Source organism: Lipotes vexillifer, unplaced genomic scaffold (genome assembly GCF_000442215.2).
Source record: "Lipotes vexillifer unplaced genomic scaffold, Lipotes_vexillifer_v1.1 scaffold72, whole genome shotgun sequence".
NCBI classification, from domain to species: domain Eukaryota; kingdom Metazoa; phylum Chordata; class Mammalia; order Artiodactyla; family Lipotidae; genus Lipotes; species Lipotes vexillifer.
This window is the reverse complement of record NW_006769482.1, coordinates 1,482,874-1,507,605: the sequence shown is the minus strand read 5'-3', so window position 1 is coordinate 1,507,605 and position 24,732 is coordinate 1,482,874. Positions and strand designations below refer to the sequence as shown.

The 24,732-nt window shown below is 53.9% G+C and overlaps 1 protein-coding gene across 1 annotated transcript; it reads left to right on the top strand.

Annotated features, from left to right (window-relative positions):
• Positions 1-2,277: 2,277 nt before the first annotated feature.
• Positions 2,278-24,488, top strand: SEMA4D (semaphorin 4D). The gene is made up of 14 exons (XM_007445622.1): positions 2,278-2,383; positions 3,788-3,933; positions 6,793-6,855; positions 8,597-8,695; positions 11,822-11,915; positions 12,564-12,677; positions 13,485-13,636; positions 14,675-14,850; positions 14,933-15,089; positions 16,089-16,311; positions 17,095-17,210; positions 22,386-22,558; positions 22,647-22,690; positions 23,560-24,488. The coding sequence occupies exons 1-14, from the start codon at positions 2,278-2,280 to the stop codon at positions 24,486-24,488; spliced, it is 2,592 nt and encodes an 863-aa protein (XP_007445684.1).
• Positions 24,489-24,732: the final 244 nt, after the last annotated feature.

Here is a 24,732-nt window from a genome sequence, read left to right as displayed (position 1 = left end):
GATGGGCCAGTCCCTGGAGGAAAAGGTGGGCTCAGTGTGCCCCCTGACTTCACCGGCCAATAGGCGTGTTGGGATGGAGAACAGATCCTGGGTGGATGGGGAGCCCTGCCAGGCAGCCTTCGGGCTCGGGGGAGGAGGTGCAGAGTGGGTGCCTGAGCAGGGAAGGTGGGCGGGCAGATGAGGCTTGGCCCCTGGTGTCTGGCCCTTGCCCAGCATCTCCCCAGTGGCAAGTGGTCACCGTGAAAGTCCTCCATGAGTCCTTCCTTTGTGAAGGGGAGCGGGGGTGGTAGTGGCCCGTACGTGTACATAAATAAATAAATAAAATGAAAAGACCCCAGAGCACTGTGGAGGGTGAGCCGTGCTCCCTGCTAGGCTTTGGGGGCCAGAGAAGGACACCAGGGTGTGAGAGGTGACTTCCCAGGCACAATAGAAAGGAGCAGGGAGGGCTCCCTGGAGGCAGTGACTTAACCAGGTAAGCAGGAAGCCGGACCTTCTCCCCAAACCCTCTTGGGAGGTTTGGTTTGGACTGATGTGTCAGAGGGCAGCAGGGCAGGTGGCTGCACAGGTGCTGCCCTGTGGCAAATTGTGGGGTCCCCAGGGAGACGGAGCTGGGAGAGGATGGTTGGAGAGGGAGTAAGGGAGCTGGCTGCCCCTCAGGCGTCCTGAGGGATGGTGGTCAGGATGCTGACAGTGGTGGTGGGTGCAGGGGAAGGTTCTAGAGAGGGAGGACCTGGGGGTGTCAGTAGGACTGGTAGACCTGGAGGGGGGTTGGCTTGGTGGGAGTGGAAGGCAGAGGAGGATGTGAGCATGGCTGACTCCCAGGGCCTGTGGGGGAGGGGAGAGGGGTGTCGGGGAGGCAGCTGCTTCACCATTTTGCAGCAGAGGGTACTCAGTTGAGGAGCAGGTTGCATGCCCTTGGATTCCGTGTGGGCCCCACAGGGCAGCACATCTGCAAAAGTGCAGAGGTTCTGCTGTAGCTTAATTGTATTCCCCAGATGTGGTTGGCAAGCGTCCTGCCTCTGTTCAGGCTGACGTTTTGCTTTAACCTCCCCCTGAGAAGGCGGGAACAAGCCCATCTCACAGTCTCACTGGCATCCTGGTGGGGCCTTGGGTCAGGGGCAAACCCTAATCGGCCCAATTCATTGATGTGGAGCAGGGCTGCCCTGCAGCTCCCCGCAGGGACCCTTGCAGATAGTGCACGGGGCTGAGCAGGCGGCAGGCCGGGACTCCAGGCAGTCGTGGGGCAGGGGCAGAGCATGGGTGCCAGGAGATCTGAGGACCCCCAGCCCCCCAGTTTCTCTGTGCAGCACAGGCCTGTTCTTTCCATGAGGTGCTTCGTCTCGGTGACAGATCAGAGGCCATGACCAGTTTCCATGACATGCCGACTTTTGCGGTGAGGCTGGAGGAGCGAGGCCATCGGGGTGGCCCTGTCCCCTGCAGGAGGTCAGCTACTCCTGCACGACCAGTACATGCGTGCGTGCATGTGTGTGTGTCTGTATGCATGTGCATCTGTAGGCATGCATATCTGTATGCGTGCATACGTGTGTGCTTGCACATACGCCTGTGTGTCTGTGTGTGTACTCTCACATTTCAGCCTCCACGCAGCTCTCCGGTCTTTAGTTCTGGCTGTCGTCCTCGATGAGTATTACAGGAATTGGGAAGCCAGAGTCTCTGAGGGAAACTGAAACCCCGTTTCCGTTCCCTACCTTCCCATCGCATTACCATCTGGACACAGTGCCCACACAGGGAGGAAGCTGGGCAGCCAGGCAGGCATTTGTCTCCCTGGTCTGGGTCCCTGTGTCTGTCCTGCGTTCCGGGCTCACCTGAGGACCAGGAAACCCTGGCTCCTGTAACTCTGGGATGCAGTGTCTGTGTGGGGCTGTCCCCACAGGAAGCCCTCTCTTCTCCTCAGCAGACAGAGTCCGTGGCTGGGGATGTGGTGAGAGCAGAGCCATGGGGGGATATTGAGCAAACAGAAAGCAGGCGTTATTATGACACATCCTGACTCGCAACCCTTCCTTTTCACTTTCTTCCAGGATTTCTTCAGAGGGCCGTAGAAAAGCACGCTGTTTAAGAACCAGGTGGCCTTTGACATTTGCAGTGGTGAGAGCAGCTTGACCTTACCCAGAGTGCTGAGAAATGTGGGGCCTCAGGGCTTGCGCCACCCACCAGCTCCAGGCTGCCCTGCAGCTCTGAGCAGCGACCACCCTGACACCCACCGTGGGCTCGCCTGCCCGTGGGCATTTGCTGCTGAAGTCCCCACTGCAGCCACAGCCGATGAGGATGTGCGCCCCCGTCGGGGGGCTGCTCACCACCCTCGCCGTGGTGTTTGGGACAGCGGTGGCGTTTGCACCCATACCTAGGATCACCTGGGAGCACAGAGGTGAGGGCAGAACCATGTCAGGCGCTGGTGGCATCTGAAGGGAATGGCCACCCTGCTTCCTGCTCGTGGTGTTGAGATGCACAGATGCCCTTTGCTCTGCTGGGTCTGGCCTCCTGGCACTTGCGTGTGGGCAGACGGCCTGCACCGCTGCTTCTGGGGAGATGGTCCGATAACTGGAAACACTTGCAGGGCTTGTTCTTGGCCTGCTGATTTGGCTTCTAAATCGGGCCGGGGTGGGGGGGGCCCTGGAAGGATGTTTATCTTCCTTGTGCCTGATGACGTTTGGTGCGCACTGCCTGAGCACAAACCACACCAAGTAGTATCAATATTTTGAGGATATTTAATTATGTGTAGCTGAGCTTCAGGCCCGTTGTTTTCATTTGCTATTTATTAGTTTCTCTTTTGTTTATTTCCTCTTTTGGGAGCTGTGTCTTAGGAACCATCCGCTCCAGTCTTTCAGGCTCAGTGGTCCTGAGCGAGGTGTGCTGGCAGGGCTGGAGCTGTCTTGTGCAGAATTCCAGGCAGTGTGTGTGCTGGGAGAGCCTCTATCCTGTGTGCATCTTTCTTCAACAGTGGGAAATTAGAAGAGCAGAAGTGTGACCACCTAACCCTTCAATAAAATCAGAGCTTGGTGACAGATGGAAAGCCAAGTTTAAAATTGACTCTGGGATAGTCAAGAATAAGAAATAGCTCCTTAAGAAATAGTGTCAATACATTTATATTACTCCTAAATAGCTCATCCTTAAATTCCTCATATTCCTAAATAGCTATTGATGCAATTACCAAATAAGTGAAAAAGTCATTTGTTTCTCTGCTTTTTAAGTTTGTGGTGGTTATATCCTTGGAAAATGCTTGGGTTAAGGGGTGTAATCACTGAAATAGATTTTTTTAAAGGCTTTGAGGTAAATGATTTTTGTCTGAATAAGAAAATCCTAAATAGTTATATTCTCTATAAACCTCACTTGTGGATGATTAAATACACATAGACAAGAGTTTGATGGGAGGGAGAGGGAACCACAGTGGTCAGCAGTTTAAGGTGTCTGGCCTGCAGTCTCCTGGGAGGTCACAAGGTTACACTGCGAAGAGGTCACGCTGCCTGAAGGTCATGTTCCTAGGAGGTCACACTGCCGGGTTTGGAACTCAGCTGGGCTGGAGGGAGAGGAGCAGGACGGAAATCAGGCCACAGCACTGGTAGAGCACAGTGGCTCTGGGGCCTCACACTTGGTGGCAGCCTCCACCCAAAGGTGCCTGAGTTCTGGCCTTGGCTGGGGCCTGTCCACTGTGGCAGCAGACCCATGCATGGCCCTAGTGAGACAGCCACGCACTAAAAGGAGACCAGATGCTCAGGGTGTGTCCAAGCTCAGAAATACCTAATACGTTCTCCCCCCACCCCGCCCTCCCCAGAGGTGCAGCTGGTGCAGTTTCACGAGCCGGGTATCTTCAACTACTCGGCCTTGCTGCTGAGTGAGGACAAGGACACCTTGTACGTGGGCGCCCGGGAAGCCGTGTTTGCCTTGAACGCACACAATATCTCCAAGAAGCAACATGAGGTATGGTGTGGGCTCCCTGCTCCCCTGCTGTCTGGGCCACACACAACCTTTCCAGTGTTTTCTCCTCAGATCCACACACCGGCCTCCTCCTGGGGTGTCGGGCCCTCTCTTGGCTGTGGAGCCTGCTTACCCCAGTGGCCAGCCCCACGGACGTCCTGTGCGTCTAGGGAGCAGCCTTCCTGTCCACCAGGGCTGAGGGCCCTGTCATCCTGAAGCTTCTTTCCCGCCCTGTGTCTCCCAAGCCCTATCTCAGGGTGTCCCCTGGCAGCCTCTGTCCTCCCCAGGCTGGCAGTTCACCCAGGGGTCACCCTCTTTTTATCTTGGAATTTTGAACATTTTATTACGGAAAATCTCAGGCACACACGGGAGCAGAGGGAGTGATATGATGAACCCTGTACCCGTTAAGGCTCCCGCAGGCCGGGGGTTCACCCCCATCCTCCCATCCACGTCTTTCTCCTCTGCTCCCTCTGGGAGGCTTTGCAAATCCCAAACACATGTTCTTCATCTGCACATGTTTCCCTGAGCATCTCCTAAAGGAAGGGACTCCTCTTTTCAAAATAACCAAACTATCGTTATTGCATCCCCCAAATTAATTTCATCGAATAGTGTTCAAATTTCACGGACTCCCTCATAAATGATGTTTGACTATTCACTTTGATCGGGTTGAACTCAGGCCATCTGTGTGGCCAGGCACTCTGTCCGTCGTGGAGTCTCCATTCCTAGGAGCCGCCCTGGGTCTACTTGGCTGGGAGAGCCACTCGCGGTCCTGTCCGGCTCCCAGCCCCGCTCTGGCTCCTGTGAGAGACTGGACCCTCCACCGGAGCGTGGCAGGAGGTCGTCCTCCTCCTGGCCCTTGACTGTCGCAGTCTGGAGCACGTCAAGGGTTGCAGAATGGGACGTCCCGCCTCTACCTTTCCTTCTCTATCTGTGAGCTGGAATACCGTCTGTGACGGGGAAATGCCCGTTGCCAGCTATTCACATCTCCCGAGGCCAGTTCCTTTGGACATGGCAGGATCAGTGCTTGAAATCTTTGCCTTTATTTACTAGTTTTCCAAATAATGAGTAAGTTCTCCCCAAAGGGAGACAGTGGGTTTTTGGACTGTTTTTGTTTTTTTAGTATGACAGTGACTTGTGGATTTAAAGGTGTTTGAAGTGCCTCAAGCCATTGTAGCCAATGCTCGGACTGTACCCTCCTGGCCTCTGGCAGCCTTTCCTCTGCTCCTGAATCCTTAGACACCACCCTAGTGGTTGGTGTAATTTTCTGGTTCTCTGGAATCAAGCCAGCCCATGCTCACCTTGTGTCTTTTCTGCCCCAGATCTCTTATTTTTTTGTTTCATTTTGTGTTAGTCTCCAGAGTCAGGCATAGTACTTAATTTCTGTTTCACGTAAATGAGATTCTGGTATTACCCCGTGAAAATAAAGTGTTTGGAACAGTAGGCACTTAGAGCAGAGGGATGCCAAGGGCCTGCCCTGCTCAGCCCTAGTCCCTGTGTTCATTGAATCACCTTCCTCTGAGCCTTACTCTCCTTTCCAACAACTCGGGCTAACACTGCCTTTCAGAATCTCGTCTTGGGAGCATCATGGTTCCACCGTGTGCTTGTGCCAACCTGCAGGTGCTCAGTCAGAGCCCCCGTTGCTCTGTTAATGCCATCACTGTGGATCACTAACTGAGAGGCTTTAGGCTCTGTAGACGTAAAAGAGGGAAAAAAAGTGAAAGGACTACAGCCAAGCTGCAGTGAAAACGCCATGATCAAGGGCCTGTCAGAGTTCATGCTCCTGTGTCCTTATGCACTGCCTGTAGATAATGATGAAATTGTCTACATTTTAATTTCTAAAGGAAGTTGCTATGGGAAATGGGACTTTGTTCTGCTTTCATGTGTCCTGATTAGCACTTCCATTTCCCTGAAAACACATTGCTAGGGGATTCACTTCACTGCCATGGCAAAGCACCGTGTGCTTCCTGACCTCTGAGTGCCCGACGGCCAGCTTTGATTCTCTGGGAGGAAATATATTTTGGCATCAATCCTGGAATATCACACGGGCAGATGGGGCATCTTGGGGACAGTGAGGCAGGAGCGTGGGAGCCTTCTGTGGTGCAGCGCTGTTGCTCCCCGTCCTCTGGAGGGTACGGGGCTGAGGCATCTGCCAGCCTGGCTCGTCCACCTGGTGTGGAAGAAGCAGGAGCACAGATCTCAGAGGGAAGACATCTGACCTGAGGGAGCCCCGTGGCTTCATCACTTTCACCTGCTACCGTCACATAAAATTTAAAGCATCATAACCCTGCTGTCCCACTGATAAAGTAAACGTCAAGACATTTTACTAGACTCGAGAATCAGTTTTGAAGGGATGAGAAAACCCACTTGATGTTTGAAAATGCCTGCAGTTTAGGGAATTCCCTGGCAGTGCCGTGGTTAGGATTCTGCACTTCCACTGCCGGGGGCATGGGTTCAATCCCTAGTCGGGGAACTAAAATTCCGCATGCCACGCAGCGCGACCAAAGAAAAAAAAAGAAAAGAAAATGCCTGCAGTTTATTTTTTCGATAAGTAATTGAATCCTCCCCACTTTCAGTCATTTAGTTTTTGCAGTTTTTTTTCAGTGAATAGCAGTCATCTGGGAGCCGCCTTCCAGGCCCCCTGGCTGCAGCATGAGGATCACAGAACTTTCACGAAGCCCCGTTGCTCACGGGTCCCAGCGTCTGCTCTCTCAGCCTCGCTTTGCAATCTGAGATATTTATGTCTTGGGAAATACCTGTGCTCTAAACACCACCATGTGCTTTGTAAACTGTATGTTTTTTATACCAGTATCTCCTTCTAAAGGGGGAACGTGCACTGAAATGGACTCTCGTTTTTCCTCACAGGCGTATTGGAAGGTCTCGGAAGATAAAAAAGCAAAATGCGCGGAAAAGGGGAAATCAAAACAGGTAATTTCTTTTGCAAGCTTCAGAGCCCACCCAGGCCTGTCTTACTTGTTTGACTCTCCCGAGCGCCCCGACCTCTGTGGTGCAGCGCAGGCAGGTTGCCCCGCCCTCAGGATGCTGCCAGGCTTGCTTACGTCATCGCGACTCATCCTGCAGGTTACCTCCCTGTTCCCAAGTGGCGAGCCTGGGGCTCTCAGTGCAAGTGCCAAACATACTAGGCTTTAGAAAATTACTTTAAAGTTCATCTGAATTGAATTTATTCAAATGGCCTGAAACTTTGACTACAGAAAACGCTATCGGGTGCCTGCTGGCCTAAAGGTGTACAGTGCAGGGTTCATGCCTTCCCTGAGCCCCAGTGGCCTGGAGGGGTTGCTGTAGGATTTCTGGATTGTTGGCAGCATCTGTGCCTTGAGATACTCCTCCTTCGCTAGGAGATACTGGGCATCTCAGTGTGGTGGCCATCCGGGAAGCGCTGGGCTGAGTGTCCATCCATCTCCCTCCAGAGCTCTGGGTTATGGCTACCACCCACCTGGGCTACCCTGCCCCTAACTGGTGCTGGACCGATGTCGGAGTCTTGGAGTACAAGCGCCCCGTCTTCCTTGGTAGTTGGTTAAGACAGCTGAGTTATAGTCAATTTCAGTAGTTTTTGGCTAATTTCAAAGCAATTAAAATAAAAAAAACCAAAAACAGAAAAAATGTTTTGGCTAAACTTTTTTAGCAAAGTACTAAACACTTTCACCAAAGTCACTGAATTCAAAATGAGGGAAAATGCAGGCATTGCAATGTAATAACAGGTGTCGCAGGGAGTTGTCTTAGAGCTAAATTAGAACAGGCACTTTGGCCAGCCCCACGTGGAGGCCATACAGCGGACAAGGGTCCCTCCCAGTTCTTTCAGGGACAATGAATTACTTCCAACCAGTTTCAAAACAATCACGGCAAAAAAAAAAAAACAACCTTTCCCGAGTGGAGATAATTTCAGATGCTAGCACATATAATCCAAGTACATTTCAGCCTAAAATAGTGGGTGGGTTCTTCAGTGGCATCTGGTTTTCCTGCGGGGCCTTTCTGATGTGGAGCTGGGCTCGGAGCCCCTCATTAGTCCTGCCTCTCCCCTGAGCTAGGCGGGCCGGACACACCCATCTCCTGAGAAGCACTGCTTCCAGTTGCACACATTGAGGTGTCGAGGGTGGGGCCCCCCAGAGAAAGGGAAGGTAGAGGGAACTCTGCACAGCACACACCCTCTCGGGCCTGCCAACACAATGGATGGTCTGTGTGTTCAGTGAGAGTGAATGCGTGTTTCCCTGTGCCGGGTGTCCAGTAAGGTTTGAGGTCAGCTTTCATTGCTTTTTGGCTGATACACTTTTGCTGAGTATAAATCAGTGACTGAGGTGAAATCTGTTTGGCACTTGACAGCGGCCTGTGGACCCTGCAGAGGCAGAAGCGCTCTGGCCAGCTGCAGATTTAGGTTTGTGCAGGGGTGGAGCCGGGTCTCCGGGAGCCTGTTCCCACCGTGCCAGGCAGGGCATGGCTGGCCTGTGCAGATGGATGGCACCTGAGGCCCGAGGTGGAAGGGTGGCAGTGAATTCACAGTCGGGTTGGTCATCAGTGAGCTTTGAGGAGCTGCTGTCGGGCGTGTGCTTGGCTGGTTCATGCTCTGCAGCGAGCAGGCTGGACAGCTGCGATCATGGAGGGCGTCCGGTGGAGCCTGCACGGTGGCTGACCCGTGCGTTTCTCTTCCTTGTAGACAGAATGCCTTAACTACATCCGAGTGCTGCAGCCCCTCAGCACCAGTGCCCTTTACGTGTGCGGGACCAACGCGTTCCAGCCAGCCTGTGACCATCTGGTAAGGCCGCGCAGGTCCTCTGGTCAGTAGTTAAAGCAGCGTGTGGGGCTCGAGGCAGCAGCAAGTGGTCTCCACTCTGCAGTCTGGGAGGATTTTCTCCTGCCAGCTGTGTGGGGATGAGGGTGGCCCATGGCTCCGCAGAAGGCCTCTGCCCACTCACCAGCCTCCTCTAAGCCTTCCAGTCTGTAAACCACCATGATTGAGGGCATGACGGTGCAGGACTTACAGGACCGCTGGCCCATCGTGCAGAGCTGGCAGTGGGGGCACCTTCTGGGAAGGCCAGTGTTGACAGAGAGGAAGCATCTACGTGCCCTGATCCAGCATCTTGCCTGTTTCTCCTTGTCACGTTTTGTATTTTGTGAAGGAGCCCTGGCTATGACATGGGCCCTGGTCAAGTAGAAAACTCAGGACTTCTGCTCTTGGATCCCTTGTTCTTGGTTCATATATGTTATGGACTAAATGTTTGTGTCTCCCCAAATTCCATATGTTGAAGCCCTAATTCTCCAAATGTGATGGTACTTGGAGATGCAGCCCATGAGGAGGTAATTAAGGTTAAGCGAGGTCATGAAGGCGGGGTCCTGATAGGATGATGGCCTTATAAGAAGAGGAAGAAACACCAGAGCTCTTGAGCTCTCTCCCTCTGTCACGTGAGGTCACAGCAAGAAGGTGGCTGTCCGCAAGCCAGGAAGAGGTTTCTCACCAGGAACCAGCCATGCTGGCACCCTGATCTTGGACTTCCAGCCCCCAGAACCATGAGGCAGGAACATGTGTGGTTGCAGCTCCCCCAACCCCTGTCTGTGGTCGTCATGGCAGCCCGGGCTCACTAGGACGGTGTCTGCTGCTCTGGTCTTGGGGCACCACGTTCAGTGTTGGCTGTTGGGTACAAGTTGTCCACTGATAGACAGTTCTGGAATTCTTCCCTCTGAGGAGTGACAACACAGTGCCAGTTTGCTGAGCGGTTATAGAAGCAGGACCCATCTTTCCGTCACCTGCATCGTGTCCTTGACTCTCCTTGAGTCTCGTCAGTTGTCAGTAGGGTCCTTTGGAGAGGTCCCCCCACTCTTACACTGCCCTCCCACCACTCCTAATTCCCTTGCTGACGGGTAGCCGGAAGAAGAGAGCGGATTAGACAGCAGCATCTCTCTGGGAGATACTCTTTTTATTCAGATAATCTGATGAGCCATTTATAACGACCACAATGAGGGAGGAGTGTTTTAAATGCACTTGAGGATCGATAATGAAGCACATTTTCTAGTGTTTGCCCCTGTTTAACTGTCAAGTGTGAAGTATGCTAAAGTGGAAAGCTTAGTTTGCTAGAACCCTAAATTCATTGGAATTAAAAAAATGTTTTCCAAGCTTGAGTCGGAGACACATGATAGGACAAAGTATGGGCGAAGTAAGGACCTGCTTCGAAAACCTTGTATCCGCACACAGACCCCTGGGGTGGGGTCCATACATAGGGTGGGTCTGCCGGGCTGTCTGTGTCCACAGACTCTGGCGACAGAGGTTGGGATCGGGGTAGGGGGTGCATCTAGGTGTTGAGATCTTCAGTCCTCATAGACAGACTTAGTTTCTTTTTCCTTAGGTCACATTAGTCATATTAGAAACATTTTGCACGTGAAAGGATTTCCTGGCTAAACTCTAGTTAGAAGCTTAAGGTATGGAATTTAAACTTAAATTCCATGGGCATGTCAGTTGTTGAGGTAAGGGAATCATATGTTTCATTTAAATCTAGACCTGTATTTTTTCCCAATATTTAAAAAAAATTTCAAGCCGACAGAAAAGTTGATCACACACACGTGTTCTAACCACACAGATTGCATGGTTGCGAGCGTCCGTATGTGTGCACAGGTGTGAGCACACCCATGACCCCTAAATGCTGTCACATGCCTCAGAATAATGACATTTTCCTACAATAATGCCAGATTTGTCATTATATCTAAGGAGATATACAATAATTCTCTAATGTCATCTAACCTCCAGTCCCTGTTCAGATTTCCCCAAACATCTTCTTGAAAGGCAGTCAGTGAATCACATCAAGTGGGGTGCACTGTCACCCCAGTTCACACCTCCTAACCTAAGAGGTGAAAAGTCTGTATATTGTTTCCACCAGCCTGTTAGAAATGTAACTGCATCTCTTCCCATGCCCCTGAGCCCTCTCTGCTCCATCTGTGACATGTTTCCCTTGCTCTGACAGACAGCAGGGCTGCCCATCCACCCATCGCAGTTTGGGTGTCCGTCTTCTTAAGCTTCGCCAGGCTTTCAGGTGGAAAATGGTACCGCACTTTCATTGCCTTGTGCTTCCTGGGTTGCTGGCAGCTCAGGCATCCTTTCTTGTCTGTGCTGCTGGATAGCTTTCTTCTTCTCTAACTTGCTGTGCTTTGACTGTTTTCCTTCTTGAAATGCTTTATTACTCATTTGTACAAACTTCTTATATATTCAGAGATGGAAATGCCTGATCTGTCATTTTGCAGGCATTTCCCCCACTTTGTCACTGTCGATCTCTGTCTCATTCTTCTGTGGACAGACGCTTCCCAGTGCTTTGTGTACTGGATCTGTCCATTTTTTCCCTTACTTGGCTTTGGGCTGTCTTGTCAGGTGAGGAGAGATTATCCCAAGACTGAAATTGTCACCCATACTTTCTGTTAGTGCAGCACGGTTCCGTTTTTAATATTTAAATCATCGATCCACCTGGAGTGTGTTTCGATGGGTGGAATGAGGTAGAGATTCTGCTCCTTTTTTCCTGTTATCTGTTTATTGGATAGCCTGGTCCCCCGCTGCTTTGTTGATATTAAAGTTCTGCACGTGGCCTTCCAGTCCCTTCCGGAGCACATCCTGTGTTTGGTTCTCCCTGGCTGTTCTACGACCCTAGAACTGTCAGCATTGCCGTCTCTGTCCTATAGAAGAGTCAACTGAGGCTCCAAGATCTGGAGGCGCTCTCGAGGGTGTCAGAGGGTGCCAAGGCACCAGTGTCCAGACCTGGGACCAGGTGGTAGACCGTGCATGTGCTCTCTCCTCTGTCCCCCCAGAAGAGTGAGTCTGTAAATTAAATGGTCCCACAAAGATATATTATGACTACAGAAGTTCAGACATTTTATGGCACTCTTTCTTTTCATTCAACTATAGAACTTAACATCCTTTAAATTTCTGGGCAAAAATGAAGACGGCAAAGGAAGGTGTCCCTTTGACCCAGCACAAAGCTACACGTCCGTCATGGTTGGTGAGTCCTGCTCTCCGGGTCTGTCCCTGGCTTAGCTCTGCTGGACCCCCAGGAGGTCCCGTTCCTCCTCCTCCACAGGGGTCTCCCTCTGCTTTGTTCCCATATTCAGTATCCTCACAGAAGGTACGGGAGCCTCTCCACAGACCCGCTGATACAAGCTTTTGAATTCATTGTTCAGTAGGATAACCAGCCACCTCCATAGTCCTCAGGTTAGATTTGTAGGAAGAGATTATCTTATATCTGTCATTTGTGCAAATCATCTGGATTACTCAGCCACGTTGAGTTAATGCTCCTGTTCGAGGGACGTTTGTGACTGAGCCATGACCTGCCTTGGAACGGCCTTGTACACCCAAGGCGAGCAGGCCAGGAGCCTTGTGTGCACCCACTGTTGTGTTTGTTATTTTACTGGATGCAGGAGTTACTTGCATTGTGTTACTTACTGCCCCTAACAGTTTAACATGGAGGCTAAAATTACCCATGTCGAAGAAACAAAACAGAAGACTCAGGAAGCAGAAACATGCGCCCAGAAGCAGGGCCATAGGCTCTCCGTTTCCTGGGAGGACTTGTGTTAGCTTGGGAGGAGAACGTGGTGCTGAGCGTCTGTCCCCGGCACTAGTGTTGATTCCCTTTTCCTCTTTCCGCCCAAAGATGGAGAGCTTTATTCTGGGACGTCATATAACTTTTTGGGAAGCGAACCCATCATCTCCCGAAATTCTTCCCACAGTCCTCTGAGAACGGAGTATGCAATTCCTTGGCTTAACGGTAAGAAGCAGGTGGCATCATGGAAGGTGTGTTTCTGCTCGGGGTGGCTTCCTCGCCGGCAGAGCCCTCACTCCAGTTCTCCTTTTGCCGGCTCCCAGCCTCACGGGAGGGCATCTGCAGCTCACCCTCCTGTGTCCCGGGGCTCACATCAGCCCCAGTGCAGTAGGGGCGCTTCTGGAACTGCTGGGGGCTCCACAGCCAGCATCCACGGGCTTCTTTGCTTTCTTCTCTGCTAAGAGAGCGCTATTTAAAGCCTGCCTTTACCCCTTCTGGAAAATGGATCTGGGAGGCTCAGAATGGCGAGTTCAGGCTCGTTACATCAGCGTGTGATATTATACCATTTATCTCTGGACATGACGTGTCCGTGTTGTATTCACGGTCCAGATGGCTCACAGAGATGCTCATAGGGGACTTTTCTCGTGGGCATCGGCCAGTCAGCCAGAGCCTTGGGGCACCTGGATCTGGTGGTCAGCAATTTGTCTCTTTTAGGCACGTGCTATTTAAACTGGCAAATGCATATCTTCCAGTGGGTCTCCAGGCTATGGTGGGATCTAGCTCCCTGGGGCCCCCAGGCTGCCTGCCAGTTGGGAGGCCCAGCCCTCAGTTGTTGGGCTGGGCCGGGAGGCTGTGCTTCAGAACCCCCATCTCGGGCATCTCCTTAGGCCAAGGAGGGCAAGATGGGCACTGTCACCATTCCCGGGCCCTGGCGTGTGTTTGGGGTGTGGCATGGGCACCCTCCCACATCCTCGATAGGGTGTGCCCAGGCCCTCGGTGCGCAGGCGTAACCAGAGCGTCTGTTCCCCGCAGAGCCCAGCTTCGTGTTTGCTGACGTGATAGCAGAGAGCCCGGAGGGCGGGGACGGCGGGGACGACAAGGTCTACTTTTTCTTCACGGAGGTGTCTGTGGAGTATGAGTTCGTCTTCAAGCTGATGATCCCACGGGTAGCGAGGGTCTGCAAGGTGAGCCCAGCCCCGCCCTTCTCTTTGGTCCCAGCTCTCAGTGAGCGTGTGTCGCCCAGGCTCCACACTTCCTCCGAGATGTCCATTTCCTGACCACTTTATTCTTCCACGCTACAGATGTCAGTGTGGACGGGCCAAGGGCTTGGGCCTCTGTCCTCCCTGCAGGCCTCCCTGGAGACCACAGGGGCGCCTGCCCTGTGTGTGACGATGACTGTCTTCAGGGCTCTGATCTTAACACACCTCCCTCAAACCTCCCCCAGTTTATAAAAAGTTAGTTTTTCTGTACTGTGTTAACCAAATTCTGTTGGAATTGGAGTTTTTCCATTCCAACATAAAGATGGGGAGGGGTGCATTTTCACTGTGTCCAGAATAAGTGAGGATACGTCGATTTCATGTTCTTCTGCATCCAGTTGTAAGAGTTTTGGTATTTCTCTCCATACCAAGTCATGTCAGGGGTGTTTCACGATTGCTGCTTGGTGGGCAGTTCACTAAAAAGTGTTTTGGAGGACCTGGCAGGACCAGAGCACCTCAGCAGATAACTTGGGGGCTGGAAGGAAGTGAAGATTTGATCTCCCACAAGGAGCGCCTTTTGGGGGAGACCACGCGTACACACATTGGCCTGAGACAGATTGGGGAGCCTGTGCGTCCACCAGCCCCTGGCTCTGCCAGTCACTCACAGACGGGTCGTGAGCCTGGAGATGCATGAGCCAAAGGGCCAAAGCAGTGAACGTGTGCAAGGATGGCGGGGGTCTGCTGCATGACACAGAGTGTGGGCAGAGTCGAACAGTTGTTCTAGCTGCAGTTTGGGAGACTGGTCGTCGAGAGGGTTTTGTTGGTTTGGTTTTGTGCTTCAATCGATGACCCGAGCTGGCATGAAGGGAGTTGCTGGCGTCACTAGTAGTCTGCAGCCAGCTTTCCTTTTCAGCCTTGGCTTCCTTTCATTCAGGCAGAGCTGCTCTGGGCCCAAGTACATCACTTATCACCTGCTCACGGGGGAAGTCTGCCCTCCTCCTACCACGCGTGTCTTTGGGGTTACAGGGGGATCAGGGTGGCCTGAGGACCTTACAGAAGAAGTGGACCTCCTTCCTGAAGGCCAGGCTGATCTGCTCCCGGCCGGACAGCAACCTCGTCTTCAACGTGCTGCGAGACGTCTTTGTCCTCAGGTCTCCCGGCCTGAAGGAGCCCATGTTCTATGGGGTCTTCACCCCACAGCTGTGAGTGCCCAGGTGGGTGGGTTGGGGGTGTTTTCGCTGCGCTCCCCGATTCGGGGCAGTCACGCCGCCCCCTCCTCCCCAGGAACAACGTGGGGCTCTCAGCCGTGTGCGCCTACAACCTGTCCACAGCCGAGGCAGTCTTCTCCCGTGGGAAGTACATGCAGAGCGCCACGGTGGAGCAGTCGCACACCAAGTGGGTGCGCTACAACGGGGCCGTGCCCACCCCGCGGCCCGGCGCGGTAAGTGAACCGGGCTCTCCCCACGGGGACCAGGCGTGCACCCGGGACTGGGAAGGGCCGTGGGCACACTCTCCTTTTCCTGGCTTCTTCTCGTCCGTGTGTTGTGTAACAGCTGTGGCTACAAACTGCCCGAACAAGAAAGCTCTTCAGGCTGGCACCAGCTGTTCTGTGGGATTAACATTGCGTAATAAAATTAGAGCTTTTTCATTTTCTGTTTCTTGCAGAGAAACACACAATTTCTTAGCAAAGGGAAGAGCGATACTCTCCATTTGTTAATATGAGTCACATTTTTTTTTCTCCTAAAAGTAGTGAATTTTATGTAGAAATCAGTGTGGGTGTCTAGGCCGATGTGGCTGCATCCATTTATTACGTGACTGGTGAGCTGGGCCATGTACATGGCCCGTGGGTGGGGTTGTGACCTGGGAGAGTGGCCTGTTGCTTGGAGCTCACTCCCCCAGGATGGTCCCCCTCTCTGGGGTACGTCTCTGCTGACACAGGTCAGTTCCTTTCATGCATATCTTTAAGCAAAAGGTGTTCACCTGTGGTTGTGAATTTTGGTTTACGCACATCAGGAACTAGGACAGAAAAAAGAATCCTTTGTGCTCTTGACCTTTATGCTATTTATATTTAGAATTGGACTATTTTTAACCATTTTTCGAGGTTTCCCTTCTGGGAGAGCTGTGGAATGATAAGTGTGTATTTTTCAATTTCAAAAGTGTGATATGCTTTTTTCATTTATGAATGGATGAAAATTACTTCATTGACTATGTATCATGAGACATAATTGTGTCTTGTGGACAAAAAGACAGTTGCATTTCCTCCCTGCTTTATAACTGTGTCTTCAGATTCCTGGGGAAAGATCACCTCAGTGTTTCCATTTTTTCAAGAAATCCACTGTGTAGTCCTAAGTTCGTCACCTCGGGGAAGCCTCCCCTCTTATGCGGAGCGCGCGCCATGTGCCCGTGCACCCCGCAGTAACGGGTGGTCTGCTCCCTTCAGTGCATCAACCGAGAGGCGCGTGCGGCCAACTTCTCCAGCTCCCTCAACCTACCAGACAAGACTCTGCAGTTTGTCAAAGACCACCCTCTGATGGATGACTCCGTGACCCCAATAGACAACAGGCCCCGGCTGATCAAGAGTGACGTGAACTACACGCAGATCGTGGTGGACAGGACCCGGGCCCTGGATGGGACGGTCCATGACGTCATGTTTGTCAGCACAGGTGGGTCCCGGGCCCTGGGTAAGAACGTGGGTGAGTCCAGCTAATTTCTGCCGCCTGGAGCCAGCATCTCCCCCAGGTGCCTGAGTGGTTTGTTAGGGCGTGGAAGCGTTTCTGAGAAGTCACCACACCTGGTTGGCTTCAGATCTCTGTGACCATCAGAACACCTGGGGCGCTGGTTAAAAATGCGAGTCCTGGCCCAGATCTAGAAATTCAGGTGTGGTAGGTCTGGGCGGTGCAAAGGGAGGCTGCTGAGAGCCGGCACATGGGCACGTCCTGCCTCCCTGCCTGACACCTGTCCTGACCTGCCGTGGGAGACACACCTTTCCTGGTGGTCCGTAGACTCCAACACAAATCTTCTGGAATGGTCTTGGTAGCCAGGCACAGCAGCAGCTGGCGGGCTCTGTGGTCAGCTCTGGGTGCTGCCCAGCCACCAGTCTCCCCTGCCTGGGGCTCCTAGCACAAGGATGGCACCCTCAGAGGCCAGTGCAGCCCGAGAACCATGTACGTTTGTTTGGAGGACAGTGTCGACTACTCTGATGAGGGGTATTGAAGTCAACAAAGGGCTGTTTATTTTTCAGATAAAAATGGGATAACCCATGTCAGTCCAGTTGTTTATTTTGCTGATGGCTTTTCCTTTTCCGTGTCTAATGCAAAAACATCTGTTTCTAAGCCTCCTACTGGGGGAAGGAGTGGGAGGCAGAAGGGTGACCGTTGGCTGCGTGGCTGACAGTGCCAGCACTGTCCTCTCCTCCTGGGGAGTAACCTGCAGCTTTGACCTTGCAGACCGGGGTGCCCTGCACAAAGCCATCAGCCTTGAGAACAACGTCCACATCATCGAGGAGACACAGCTCTTCCAGGACTTCGAGCCTGTCCAGACCCTGCTGCTGTCCTCCAAGAAGGTAAAGTGACTGGGTGGCCGGCTGGGTGGCCCCACGTCTCGGTGCCCACAGGCTGGGCCGGGCTGCACCAGGCAGGCCCCGTCGTCCATCTGGCCTAGAGGAGCCGACCTTCAGGCTCTTATAGAAAGTCCTTCCATGAGCTGTGGGGTATGGGGTGGAGGGAAGGCAAACTGTGTCCTAAAAGTTGCAGAACCTCACTGAGTTGTTGGGACCAACGTATGATGCCGTTGGGGGGCTCACTGGCCTGTGAAAACACTTCTTGTGCCAGAACTTGGTGAGGGTAAGATCCAGTCGGCGGGGGTGCCCTCCGTGCACCTTCCTCATCTGCACAGAAAAGCGTCCTCTGAGTAATGACGCGCCGTGTCTGTAAAGCCCCGTTTCATGAGGCGCTGTCTCTTTCACCAGGGCCAGCCTGCTTTGTCCGTAAAGGGCCAAGAGTGAATGTTGTAGGCTCTGATGCCCATGCTGTTGCAGTTTGAGAGCAGCCTTGGGCAGTCTGGAAGCAAGTGAGCCCTGTTATGTTCTACCAAAGCCTCATTTACGGGCACTGAGCTTTGCAGTTTGTGGAATTTTCATATGTCACAAAATATTATTATTTTGGGTTTTCTTCAACCGTTTGAAAATGTGAGACCTGCTATTAGTTGATGGGCTGTGTAGAAACAGCCAGCGGGCTGGATTTGCCTTGTGGTCCACAGGCTGTCCCCTGCTGTACATCTGAAGTGGCCTTTGGGAAGTGTGTCACCCAGTTTACAGCCGGGGTGGGGAGTGAAGAGCAGAGCTCAGGCCGGGCACCGGGTGACCTCGTCCACGTCCTGGCTCCAGGTACGTGACTGTGAGCCTGGGTGGACCAGTCCTGCCTCGGTTTCCTCATCTATACGGTGAGGGACGGCAGACCCTGGGACTGTCCCAGCCCTGCCCTGTGACTCCCCATGCTGTGACCCCTGGGCTGACAGGCTCTGGTTAGCATCAGAAATTGGTAGCCTGGCCGTGCATCGAATTCCCCTCCACTGCAGGCCCACCCATCGCTTGGCCTCTCCCACCTGCACCCTGTTTGTAAAGCCTTGCTTGGGAGCACCAAGCCAGGTTGTCCTTGCTTCGTATGGCGTCGCCCTGTTGCTGAGATTTTCCCTTTTGACCCGTGACACTCCTGGGCCATCTTCTCTTCACGTTGGAAAGAGGTTGTTCCTCCAGCCCCTCAGAGCATCCTTCCTGCCCTGGCTCCGGGTAGGGGCCTCCACCCGGCTCGTGGGGCCCAGGCTCACTCCTCCCTGGGCTGTGGGCAGTAGGAAGGGGGTCCCGATAGCCAGGCGAGAAAGAAAAGAAGGCGCCCTCTCGGTCAGATGCGTATTTGCAAACTCCACACACAGTCTTTCGTTCTCTCCCCAGCATCACAAGCTTGAGGAGTTGGATCTGGTTTTCAGACTCCTGTAGCAGGGTCACTTCCCCTCTTGGCCGCTGCAGTGTGTGTTTTCTCGCTCCAGTTCTGAAAGGGAAAGAAGACGAAGTAGCCTGATGGGGTTAGGCTACCAGACATCTGTACCTCTCGGGTGGGTGCTTTTGGCCCCCTTTCCCCCAGGCCCACCTGCATCATTGTTGAAACAGGGAAACCCAGGAGCCCTTCTGGCCACTGCCACGTTGCCCAGGTGCTTCAGCCCGGCTGGGGCAAGCACCCTGAAAGCCTCCAGATGGTCTAGTACTCATCAGAACCAAGGCCAGGCCCCCAGTGCAGACAGGGCTCGGCTCTGCTCCACGACATCATTCACGGACCCAGCTGGCCCTGCCATCCTGAACCCAAGTCTTCCAGGGCATGTGGGTGCTGATCCCATGGGAGGGATGGGGGAGGGAGAAGGGAGGGAGGGGGCAGTACCACCTGTGGGAAGTCTGACAGGTGAGTCCTGTGCTCACCTGCCTGAGGTCAGGATTGGTCATGTGGCCGGGGGCTAGCCATGCAGGGAGTGAATTGCCTGTTCCCACAGGAGCCTCCACTGTGCTGGGATGTGGTTCAGGTGCCCATGGGGTCCCACACCTTCTACTGGGCTAGTGGGCTCAGGGTGGCTTCAGAATGCTGTCTGTGCTGCCGTGGCAGCAGGAAGCGGCTGTTCGGGGTAAAAAGACACCTGCTCCCCCCTCCCCATTCCCCACCAGCAGCCTCTTCTGGGTCGATCATGCCTGGCTCTCAATGCAGAAAACTGACGAGCAGCTGCCACAGGGCTGGGGGAAGCACAGGAAGTGCTACCAGGGAGGGGGGTCCCTGGTCACCACCTGCTCTCCCCTGACAAGTGCATTTGTTTTTTGTTTTTATTGTGGTAAGTGTACATCATATAAATTGTACCACGTTAATTATTTTTGAGTGTACACTTTAGCACCATTAAGTACATTCACATAGCGCAACCCTCATCCTCACCCATCTCCAGAACTTCATCTTACAAAACTGAAACCCCAAACCCATTAAACACTGACTCCCCCCTTCTTCCCATTCCCCAGCCCCTGGCACCCACCATTCTCCTTCCCGTCTGTGTGTGTTTGACTACTCTAAGAACCTCATGTTGATATAAGTGGAATCCTACAACATTTGTCCTTTTGAGTAGCTTATTTCACTCAGCATAATGTCTTAAAGGTTCATCCATGTCCGTCCTTCCTTTTCAGGGCTGAGTAGTATTCCATCCCACACATCCACCACTTCTGGTTTATTCACCCACTGGTGGACATTTGGGTTGCCTCTCCCCCTGCTGCCTGAACAGCCGTGTTCTCCAGTCTCTTGTGCGTACATGGCAGGCATGCTCTGGGCCCATGGAGCAGGCTGAGTGTGGTTTTCCCGGGGACGCTCTTTGATGGTCAGGTGCCACCTGTACAGCAAAGGTGGGAGCTCCTCCAGCTCTGGCCATGTCCACCCACAATCACCCACCTGTGTACACAGAGACCAAGATGTGACTGAGAGAGCCTGGTGCTGCAGCTGAGGGCACAGTCACCCAGAGGGTGGGGACCCGCAAGGGGCCAGCAGGAGGGCACCTGGGCACGTGCACGCTCAGCAGATCTCACAGGTGCCGGGTGGTACCCGGCTGGCTTGTTTTCTCTCACGGAAGAGCTGGGGTGAATACTACAGGGGTCCTGTGGCCCTTCCCCAGCGCGCCTGCCTAACCGAGGAGGCCTGCTGGCACAGCGCCTGCACTCACTTCCACACGCCCAATCCCCGCGTTCCCACGACCTGCTTTTTGACTCCAGGGCCCCCTGTGGCCTCCCTCGGTGTCTGTCTGATGGCTCCCGTCTGCCCTCATCTTGGTGACCTTCACACATCTGGAGAGAACTGATCGGTGTTTTGTGGAACGCCCCTCGGTTTGGGCATATCTGATGTTTTCTCACATTGAAATTGGGGTTGAGCATTTGGGGAGATGACCACTGTCTCGGGGACATGGATTCAATGACTTCTCAGAGTTAGTCGGTTTCTCCTTCCACGTTGTCCCCACACCCTGTGGTCAGTGGATCCAGTCCACCTGTTGTGGGGAGCGGCGGGGAGCTAAGCCCTAGCTCCTGGAAGGAGTTGAAGAGTTTGGGGGCCGTGTTCAACCCCCGCAGCGGCTGACACTTACTTGAGGCTATTCAGACACCCGGCTGCCTCTCACCCACTGACTTGCATGTCCACCCATGGGCCTTGCCTGCAGCGCTTGCTGCCGTGGGATCTCAAGCCACTTTTCTGTTCCCTTCCCGTCCACATTCGTTGGAATCGGGGAGGCCCTGCCCTGTTGGGGAGCGAGGGCTGGAGGCTGAGCAGGTTGTGGTGTGAGGAGGGTGCAGGGGTCACGTGGGGCTCCCCACGCCAGCTGCTTCGCTCTGCATGAGTGTCCGAGCCCTCTCCAGTGCCCCTCCGTAGGACCCCACTGAAGTTGCCCACTTGGCCAGTCTCCCTAGGAAATTTTTCCTCACCTCTGAGCCACGTGATCCCAACTGTGATACAGGGTGTCATCCTGATTCCTTCTTACGAATATGGGCTCACCTGGCCTTGTCTGCCCGGGTCTCTGCCGACATGGACAGGCCGGCACTGGGCTTGACTCTCTGCCACCTGCCATCACAGTTTGACTCTGTTGCGCAGGGGACTGCGCTCTCTCGGCAGTGCTCACACACGGTGGGTCTGTGACCCCTGGGTCTTCAAGGCATCACAGGCCAGGAGATCTGGTGTAATGCCAGGGCCTTTGCACTCCAGCCAGACTCTGAAATTAATTCAGAACATGTCCTCAGAGGATAGAGGCTGTGTTTTAAATACTAAGTAAGCTCGGTGGAAACTTGGGAATCTTTTGACATTAACCAACGGCTTTTCTAGAGCGTTAGGGTAAGACAGAGGCTTATCAGCAAAGGAGAGAGAAAATGCCGTATGTGAATTGCCAGCCCTGGGTCTGCTGCTGGGCTTCAGGTGGACTCCTTGGGGGAGCCCTCGTTCTAGCTGAGTCCCGTGAGAAAATCAGCCTGCCCCAACTGCCCGTGCGCCCGGCTCCCTACCAGTGCTCTGGGCGCCGGCGGCATCAGCCTGAGGGTGGAGACGTCCCAGGCCCAGCATTCCAGAACACGGAGGAGCCTGCTTTGCTCTCTGCTTCTGAGCGTGGCTCTCCATTTCCCCAGCCACGTTCATTTCTCGTAAACGTAGATGCGTGAGAAACGAATACCTCCTCACTTGTTTTCTAGAGCTCTGTTCACTCTCCACCTGTGTTCACTGCGGCCCCGCTGCATTCACACACTGACATGGGCCGTCTGTGTGCTGGTGCTCACGTGTTGCAGGCACGAAATGGGCTTTGGAGGCTGTGCCCTTTGGCCTCTGGTCTAGTGAGGCTGGGAGGGCAGTTGGGAGTGTCAGGCTAGTGGGTCTTCTTGCACACAGAGGGGGCAGAGGAGATGCACTGCTGGCGGGTAGGATGAAGGTGGGTGCTCGGATGGGGGAGGGGAGGGATTTGGACCAAGGCCCAGCACACTCTGAGTTAGCCCGTGGATTCCACCCGAAATCCACCCGTCTGTCACGACGCTGCAGTGCAGATTTGTCTTGGATCTAACCTGGCCTCGTTCTGCTTCCTCCTCCAGAAGCTCGGGACGAAGCTTTGTCATCACTCCCCATGAGCTAGAGAAGTACCTGGCGCGTTGAGGGCTGCCCCCACCCAGTGCCCACCGTTCTCATCTGTTTCACACCCACAGGGCAGAAGGTTTGTCTATGCCGGTTCCAACTCGGGCGTGGTGCAGGCCCCCGTGGCCTTCTGTGGAAAACACGGCACCTGCGAGGACTGCGTGCTGGCCCGGGATCCCTACTGTGCCTGGAGCCCGGCTGCGGCCGCCTGCATCGCCCTGTACCAGACCGACGGCCCCAGCAGGTACCAGCCCCACTGCATGCAGGCGCTCCGCCCAGGACCATGGCGTCAAGCGCATGCACTGTGTAACCTGTGCCCGGTTGTCTTGCAGGGGTTTGATTCAGGAAATGAGTGGGGATGCGTCTGCTTGCCCTGGTAAGTTGCTCGTCCTCGCTGCCTTCTCTTCAGGGACGGCCAGGTCACGTAACCATTTCATGATGCTTTGCTGGTGTGGCATTTCGTACATTTTGTTTTTCTTTCTCTACTCGGAACAGAGGTCAAGTAATCTCGTGGCAGACCCCGTGATGTTTCTCTGTCCCTTTTATCACAGAACAGGATGTTGAAGCCACGCAGAGTGTATTTGTTTACTGGAAGGCACTCTCCATCCCAAACTGTGACGTCTGCTCTTGGGATGCATCCTCTCTCTTCTGCTTAGCTTGGGGCGCGTTAAACAAAACCTACACCTCTTGTGAACAGGAGGGAGGAACTCATGAGAGATTAGTCCCCGTTCCCCTCGGGGGATCCCACCCCTGCCAGGAGGTCAGGCCTGTCCCAGCTGAAGGCAGGCGTGCCCTGGGCCCCTGCCCTCCCATCCCTAACCCGCTCGCTAGCTGTCATCAGTTAAGACAAGTTTAGGAGGAGGGTGCCAAGGCCCACCGAACGGCTAGCACACCCGGCAGCCGCTAGCAGAAGCCCGTTGTTTGATTCAGCGCCGCCACCAGAAGGCACAGCTGACCGCTGCCCAGCCTCCCCGGCCTGGGGAGTTTTCTCCTGGGAAATCAGGGTGCGAAACAGGATTTCTTCTGCTCACAGTTGGCTTCAATTTCTTTGTCCCCAAGGGCTGCCATTGGGGTCTTAATCTTTGCTCTTCCGTCACGCATGTCTTTATCTCCTTGCTGTTCTGGAAGATTCCATGTTGCTCCACAGGGTGAAACTCTTGTGTCCTCTTGTGCGTGTTAACCTAGTTTTGAAAGAAGTATCGAGCAGGGTTGTTGATGCTGTGCACGTTTATTTTGATGTTCCAGATAAAATTAAAGAAAGTTACCTGCAGCATTTTTTCAAGCATGGTGGCACAGCAGAACTCAAATGCTCCCAAAAGTCCAACCTGGCCCGGGTGGTGTGGAAGTTCCAGAATGGCGTGCTCAAGGCCGAAAGCCCCAAGTACAGCCTGGTGGGCAGGAAGAACTTGCTCATCTTCAACCTGTCAGAAGGAGACAGTGGTGTGTACCAGTGCCTGTCTGAGGAGAGGGTCAAGAACAAGACAGTCCTGCAGGTGGTGGCCAAGCACGTTCTGGAGGTCAAGGTGGTCCCTCGAACTCCGGTGGCCTCCACCTCACCGGTCACATGGACAGAAGGTAGTAGGATCACCTCCAAAGTGTCAGCAGGGCCCACCCAAGGCTCCTTTCCCCAGACCCCAGCCGTGCAGGTCACCACTCCCAGTGCCATCGCCCTGCCCTCCAGCCCCGAGGGGCCCACCAGCATGTCCTGTGAACCAAAGATTGTCATCAACACGGTCCCCCAGGTCCACTCGGAGAAGACAATGTATCTCAAGTCCAGTGACAACCGTCTCCTCATGTGTCTCTTCCTCTTCTTCTTCGTCCTCTTCCTCTGCCTCTTCACCTACAACTGCTATAAGGGCTACCTGCCCGGACAGTGTTTAAAGTTCCGCTCGGCCATGCTCCTCGGGAAGAAGCAGCCCACGTCGGACTTCTCGGATTGCGAGCAGAGTGTGAAGGAGACTCTGGTGGAGCAGGGCAGCTTCTCCCAGCAGAACGGGGGGCAGCCCAAGCCGGCCCTGGACACTGGCTATGAGACAGAGCAGGACACCATGGCCAGCAGGCTGCCCACTGACCGGGAGGACTCGCAGAAGATCGACGAGCTCCCAGTCAGAGACCGGCCATTTGACGTCAAGTGCGAGCTGAAGTTCGCCGACTCGGACGCGGACGGGGACTGAGGCGCCCGCTGCTCCCCGGGAGGTCTTTGTGTTGCCAGTTCAGTCCCCCGTCCAGTGCTGCGTAGGTAGCCGTCGTCAGCAAACCTCAGTCTTCTGTGTCTTTTCTCTTGGGTCGCGCTTGTGACTTGGTTTCTCTTTGTCCTTTCGGAAAACGGCGAGCATCGCGGCCGGCCTGCTGGTCGGTGGGGCCCTTGGAGTCATGCCTGCAAGCTTGCCCAAGGCCGCTCTGTGGCGGGAAGACGGC

Bases quoted from the DNA above. Each gene is read 5' to 3' on its own strand.
- SEMA4D (XM_007445622.1), top strand. From the start codon at position 2,278: ATGAGGATGTGCGCCCCCGTCGGGGGGCTGCTCACCACCCTCGCCGTG. The intron at 3,934-6,792 runs GTATGGTGTGGG...TTTTCCTCACAG, and splicing joins TCTCCAAGAAGCAACATGAG to GCGTATTGGAAGGTCTCGGA. The intron at 22,691-23,559 runs GTAAGTTGCTCG...TTGATGTTCCAG, and splicing joins GGATGCGTCTGCTTGCCCTG to ATAAAATTAAAGAAAGTTAC.